Source organism: Martes martes, assembly GCF_963455335.1.
Source record: "Martes martes genome assembly, chromosome: 3".
Taxonomy (NCBI): Eukaryota; Metazoa; Chordata; class Mammalia; order Carnivora; family Mustelidae; genus Martes; species Martes martes.
The window spans coordinates 114,736,317-114,743,230 of NC_137890.1; the positions used below are offsets into that span (position 1 = coordinate 114,736,317).

At 38.6% G+C, this 6,914-nt stretch overlaps 1 protein-coding gene across 1 annotated transcript in view; it reads left to right on the forward strand.

Moving 5' to 3' along the window:
- MBD5 (methyl-CpG binding domain protein 5) overlaps positions 1-3,197 on the forward strand; it is a 65,539-nt gene extending 62,342 nt beyond the window's left edge. Inside the window, exon 10 of the mRNA XM_080798142.1 lies at positions 2,593-3,197. Within this exon, the coding sequence (XP_080654268.1) occupies positions 2,593-2,664 (72 nt within the window). The 3' untranslated portion in view covers positions 2,665-3,197. The remainder of the gene's footprint in view (positions 1-2,592) is intronic.
- Positions 3,198-6,914: the final 3,717 nt, after the last annotated feature.

Below are 6,914 nucleotides of genomic sequence, written 5' to 3' on the forward strand. Positions count from 1 at the left end.
CAAATTTTGCTTTGTCCATAAAACAAAAAAAAAGGGAAATTGAACAATAGGATCAAGATCAAGAGTAGACAGAACTCTCATTTCCTTTCCGCTGTTACCTAAGAAGGAAAATATTTGGCACAAAATCCCATCGTTAAATTATTGAACACTGTAACCTCTGGTTTTTAAGAGGTTGTGTCTATTCCTTCTTCACTTTTTTACTGAACTGTTCATACAATAGTATTGAATGTGAGAAGTTTAATCATTGTCATCTAATTCATGAATTGGCTCGTGTAAACACTCAAAGTATAATTTTGGTAATTTCTTTAAAAAACGTAAATTATCTAAGGCTATTCAGCAATGAAAGCTAATTTCTTTTTTTCTATTCAACACTTTGTGTTAACAAGTTTATCTGGATCCTAACAACCCATTCAGTGGCTACTGATTGACAGACACAGGTTATAGATTCACAGAATGTTGGCATTGGCATGGGCTATAGAGATTTTGTGATCCAACCCATCCTTTTCCCGATGGATGAATTAAGCCTCTAAGATATTAAATGTCCTGATAGAATTTAGGAAAGGTCCAAAGCAGGAATTATACATTTAAACGCCTTCTAAGACCAGGCAAATACTATGAGTAAGTAAAGTGGGTCAGGTGTGAGAAAAACTGCAACTCAAGGGGACTGAGAAGTGCCAGCCAAGAGGTCAGGGTAGGCTGCCTTAGAGGCGCAACACGTAAAGGCATTGCTCACTTCAGTCTGGTGCTGGTTGGAGAAGGGCTTGCTGCACACAGTCATTCAGAGACTCGGGTTCTTCTTTCTCCATCTAGTGTCCACCATTCCCTAGAGCCTCAGAGTGCTCCTTCATGTCACTTGCATCCATCCAGCAGGTGTGAGAAGAGTATAAGCAAAGGGCTGCACTCCTGCTGATTTTCCTCTGGTCTGACCCCATCATGTGGCTTTCTTAACTCAAATGGACTGGGAAATGTAATAGACGGTGTGCCTGTTCAGGAAGAAGAGAAAATGGGTTTGGTGAGCACCTTGCTGGTCTTTGCTGTGGGACATTTGGCCTTTGTGGCCAGTAGGCAGTCAGGACTGGTGGGAATTGTGGCAACCTGGAGTCCATGCTATCTCCAGAAGGAGCTCCTTCTTCCACACTCCAGCAGATCTCAACTGTATGAGAAATTACACCAGAGCTGCAAGCTCTTCCAATTTTTCATAAGACGCTAAAAGTGTGGAAGTAAAATCCCCCCCCTTTTTTTTTTACCATTGACAATGATTTTTTAAACATTAAAGCATCATACAGCTAAACAAAATACCTTTACAGGACATATTTGGTCCACAGATTACCAAGACTTGTTTGCAGTCTTAGATAAAGTCTTCTTTCCTCAGTTTTAACAAGTTTTCAGTTATGGCTCTTCACCAGAAACTAGTGGTTTTAAGAGATGTATATGGACAGTTTGAGACAGTTTGAGAAACTTATAAACATTACTTTTCAAAATTTAATTATTTCAAAGCTTTTTGCATTTGACTTTGAATAGCATTGGCCTTTGCTGTTACCTAAACATTATTTTTAAAATGTACAATTAAGCCAACTTGTAGTGGACCTTGAGAACTGATTGGGCATGTCTCCTAACTATGAGTTCTGTGACATTATGATGGTAGCTTTGAAATTGGCTGTGGTGGAAGTTTTTACACCATGGAAATTGGCAAATATTACAATAGGCTTGTGTCCTTCCACAGGGAGCTGATTGTTAAGCATTAGCTATACCACTGTCTCGGGACTAGCCTGCATTTCCTGGGTCTTGACCTTGCCCTCTCCTGTCAGTAGCCACATACAATGTGGGGCACCAGATCACTTCCTTCGCACCTGTCCTCTGCCCCTCAGAACCATACCTGCTCTCTGATATCTGGCAATCACCCCCTGCCATGTTCCTACTGTGGTGAGTAGGGCCGTGTATCAGGTCGATCTGATACACAGCACTACTCACTACAGCTTCTGCATTAGCATATAAAGATGACTTGTACTACTCGCTCCCCCGAGACTATACAAGCTCAGATCTGCCAACAGATGGTAGTGGTATTCTCTTTTTCACTCCAAGTCTTCTCACGAATAAACTTCCTTGGGCTGAGCTATGCACGTGTTCTTACCATCTTTGACCCTTCTTAGTAGTTGTAAAATAAGTCGGGTGACGAAGCAAAGAAGAAAACATGTTTGGTATGTATTTTTCCACTTTTCTAGACTTTACTGAAATTGGTGATCTAGGGATCGCTAACCAGAAAGGCTTTATTTCGGTCTTAAATGGGCAACAGTGCAACGGCACACTGCATTTCCCACACTTGATTTTCTCCAGTTCCTCCTTGGAGTCCCACTGTTTATCAGGTTCCCGCAGTGTTGTTCTGCTGATCAGCTCCTAGGATTCCTCCTTCTCTGTAGGGACTGGGGACACACTGAGATCTGGGGGCTTGACAGAAAATGTAAATGCCTCATGATATCAGTGACTGAAAAGGAAAGGTGGACTCTCTTTCCTCCCCCATTTCTTTGTCAGAAATCATACGGTGTTTGTCCTTTCAACCTCTGTTGTTGTTTTTTTCCACCTCTTTATTTCCAGGTTCACCAAATCCCACAGGGAGACAGACAAATGAGACCCCCCAAACCCAAGAGGAGGAAGATCTCCAGATAACAGGGACTACTCCACCAATGCGCAGTGTTGAGTAAAGGAACGTGCACAGATAAATCTATCTATAGATAGGTATTGATATGGCCACTGTTATATCAGTATTTATACCACAGCAGATCGCTACCACCACCACAGGGTGCTAAAAGGAGCAGTGACACAGTATTTTTCTGAACAGGAAGGATAATGAAGGCTGGAAAACCAATCAAAATCCCTGACTGATGAGAGGGAGAAACGGTGAAGAGATTACTGAGAAACTTTTTCTATAATACTAAAATTGTGATTATAAGAAATGTCCAAATGTTTCGGAAGACTTTTCAGTGTTGTATATAGAAAATACAGAATTTCACGGTGATATCAGAAGTGTAAATATTGTACAATATTGTCATGTACAAGCGTACCTAATGCACACTCTATCTTTTATTGTACAAAGAAATAGTGTACAAAATTCTTTGGTTTCTATGGAGTACACCTACCAGAGACTACCAGTGTAAAGTGATAAATAAAAATACAACCTAAATGCTTTTCTATGATAATGTAACAGATGCTGTTTTTGTATTTAACAGCAAAGAAAAGGCATGATGATGTATTAGCTGAATGATGACATACACTGCACACCACCGAGTGTCCATTTATATTGTCTGTTTGGAATGAACCTTGCCTGGCAGCACTGGACTCGATTTCGGGTGCCTAGGAAATCAAAACCTTGCCGATTTCTAAAGGGATGAGGGCTCACAGGTCTAAATTAAGAATTCAGAAACTGCAACCATTTGTTGCATATTTTTTTTACCTAAGTTTTAAAGTAGAATAGGTTTTATAAAAAAAAAATCTTAGATGGAATATTTTACTCAGTCATTTCTGTAGCTAACGTTTGATAGCCACCTACTGATCTAGCTAGCTTATGCTGCACCACCATTGACGCTCAGAGTGGGATTTGTTTGCAGACCGTACCTGACAATGTAAAACTCTCTGTTTCCGTACATGGAGGCAAAAGCCCCACTTCGAAACCATTATCAGAGGTAAGGTTGATTATAATTCAGTTTTTTTGTAGTGGCAAGAAGAAATAGGAATCATCAAAGCAGGTTTCATAGCCATTCATCATATTACTCACACCGGAAGTGAAGGTGGCTTACAAAATTATTAGCGATGGTAATTTTTTATCAGTATTATGTAACATATCAGATTTATTTTATTTAAAGAATTATTTATACCATTAACAGATTCTTATATATATTAATGTGGCTGAAATGTGCAGGTTAAATCTATTAACCAAATTATTTATATTATATTAAGTAAGAAAAAAATGTGAAACAAATGTAGAGAGAAAATACTACATTACAAGTATACAAACCTAAAACTGTGAGCCATTGTAAAGTACAAGGTTATTAATAAGAAATGTAGCACAACATAATTTTCCGTCTTTTTTTCACAATTTTTGTGGTGGTGGTCTAACCCTATCTCCCATGCACTTGAGTGAAGTTTCCGGCCTCCAGCCTGACTTCCACTGATGGATTGTCAAAAGAAGGGGATCCATTATCCCTTTATTCTTAGAATCACCAGCCCCCCCCAAATCCTTCAACCCCCTCAAGGGCACTTGCTACCTTGTCCCCTATCCTAAGGCTCACTCAACAGCTTAAAGCTCCAGTCACTGGGAGTCTTTCAATAGCAGGCTCTGGATCCCCAAATGCCCACCACCTCCATTATCCCTCCTCTCTCATCCACCCCCCATACTCAGTCCCACAATGTAGCAGAGTTCCAGTAACTCAGGAAAAAGGAGACCAAGGTCATTCTTCCAGCTGGTTTCTTGGGGCCACAGCACAGAGCACTCCACCCGGGCTCACTTTTGATAGTAACAGCTCTAGTTCTTCCCCCGGTCTCCTGTGTCTCACTGTCCTTCCACTCCCACCCTCAACCCCACCCCCAAGCCTGATGGAATGCAACTGGCTACCCCAGGCTTCTCAACCCGGAGGCGGGAACCCTTCCTTCTGGGGGTAGGTTCATTGTGTCTTTCATGTAACCGTGGGATTGCCTGCCAGCCGTTCATGCACTCACCCTGAGTCATCTTTTGTGTAGGTTAGTCAATACATCTTGTGTGTTTGATATGTTTAAACCAGAAACGTTCTCCCCACCACCACCTGCTTTTCTACTGTTTCATCTACAGGTTGTTTTTAGTCCCGGGTAGGCACATATGTGTGTTTGTATGTTGCAGTGTCTGCATATGTGTGTGTATCTGTGTGTGTGTGTTGATATGTAGAAGTTTTTTTAGCCCTTGCTGTCTGTCCTTAGACTGAGTTTGTGTCCACCAAGTCTTCTTTTAGATAGTTGAAGCTAATTAGGTGTGTGCTTCCCCGCCAATGTGTACTTTACATCAGTAAGCCATGTAAAGTATGTTTGTGTCCATGATTTCACTGGTTGCTTACGGCTTTGACGTGGATCTAGGTGTTGTTGTTTTAGTCCACATGTTTTTTTTTTCCCCCTCTCTTTTACAGTTCTATGGTTTTGTGTAAGCAGTTAATGTAAATATTGTTAGCATTACAGGTCATGCAGTGCTGTAACATTTTTTTAAATGTTGCACCTACTTTACAATTAAAAAATTGGTCACTCATACTTGAATTTTGCCCACAGAGCCATTTCTTTCTCTTTGTATTGAAGCCAATTCATTTTTTAAAAATGAAGGCTAGCCCTTTTACATTATTACATTTTTTTATTCCCTAAAATAAACAAACTCTTTTTTTTCCCAACAAATCTGACAATGGAAATAATGAAAAATTTTTGCTCCTTTAGAGAACATAATATCCCTCTTGGAAAAGAAAATCTAATTTTATGTTGTGTCCCTTAACAGCCTTAGGAAGCACAAGGAGAATAAACTATACCTTTAAGTAGTTTTTAAAGATTATTTCAAATGAATGAAAATTAACTGAGTGGCTCTTATTTGATTTGTCTCATTTATAGCATTAAAAGTTATCAGGGTTTTTATTTATTTAAAGGAATATTTTTAGTTCGTAGTTTTCAGTCTCATTGTGAATGTAAATGCTTTAAGAATATTCATTCCTTGTGAGATCATGGGCCACTTTTAGTCTTGTATTTGGACCCTGACTTTGAGTTATTTGCTGTGTCTATTTTTCAAGTAAACACAATCCTTTTTTTTTTTTTTAACATAACACTGCAAAATTGTGGGAACAGCAGAGGGCTGATATTTTGTTTTCTGTAAGTTTTATGAAGATTCCCGACTGACTTATCCCAGGAGGTGATTCCTTTTTCATTTCAGACCATGATAACACATTGTAGTTAACTTTGGTAATTTTCTCTGCAGTTTGCAACGTGTCCTTGTAAGTCACAAGCGGTTTTGCACTGAGATTTTAAAAATCTAAGATGCTTAAAATGCTGGTGACATTGCTCTTTCTGACAAGAAAGCCAAGATTCTAGACCTTACTGAAAATCTGATACCTTGTTTACTTTGCCCATTTATGCCCAAATGGTGTAACACGAGTCTCAAGACTTTTCAATGTAGCGTATAAAATGAGTTGTGCATTACTTGATTCATTTGGGGGCTATGAAAAAATAATATCAACCAGCCAGAACTGTAATGTTGAATTAATTTATCTTTTTCTTTAATTCACTCTATCACATTTGCATTAGCCAAAGAGATAAGAACATTAGTAATTCATACGTGTAAACAACCCAGAAGTGAATAATAAATCAGTGAGCCAAAAAGCAATAAACAACTCAAGCATGGGAAATCCTGCTAACAGTGGGGAGTCTGATACAGAAAAAATATATAAAAAGCATTATCTTCAAATATGAAAGATTAATTTGTATCTACTGTAAATATGTATTATCAGCCTTATCTGCTTTTATACACACTGTGTGTGTACCTCAGCGACCTTTTATAAACCGGAAAAATGGTTGATTTAATAATTTGTTATGTAAATACAAAGTTGTCTATAAATTGGAAAATTTGATGCCAGATGGCTTCACAATATACAAATGTGTTTTGTAACATCATGCCTTTATGAATTAAGTATAAATACACTGGATTGTCTGTGTAGAAGAGTAGCAGCTTACATTTCACCTGCCTTTCAAGTGGATATTTTTGTCCAAATGGTTATCTTCTTAGGAAACAAAAAATGACCTGAACGTATTCAATATGAAAAACAAATATGGTTTTGAATTCACCAAAACTTTTCACACTCAAGGGTCCGTTCAATTCCATACTAAATGCCATTTATTATATTTCTGTAGGAGATTCTTTGGTT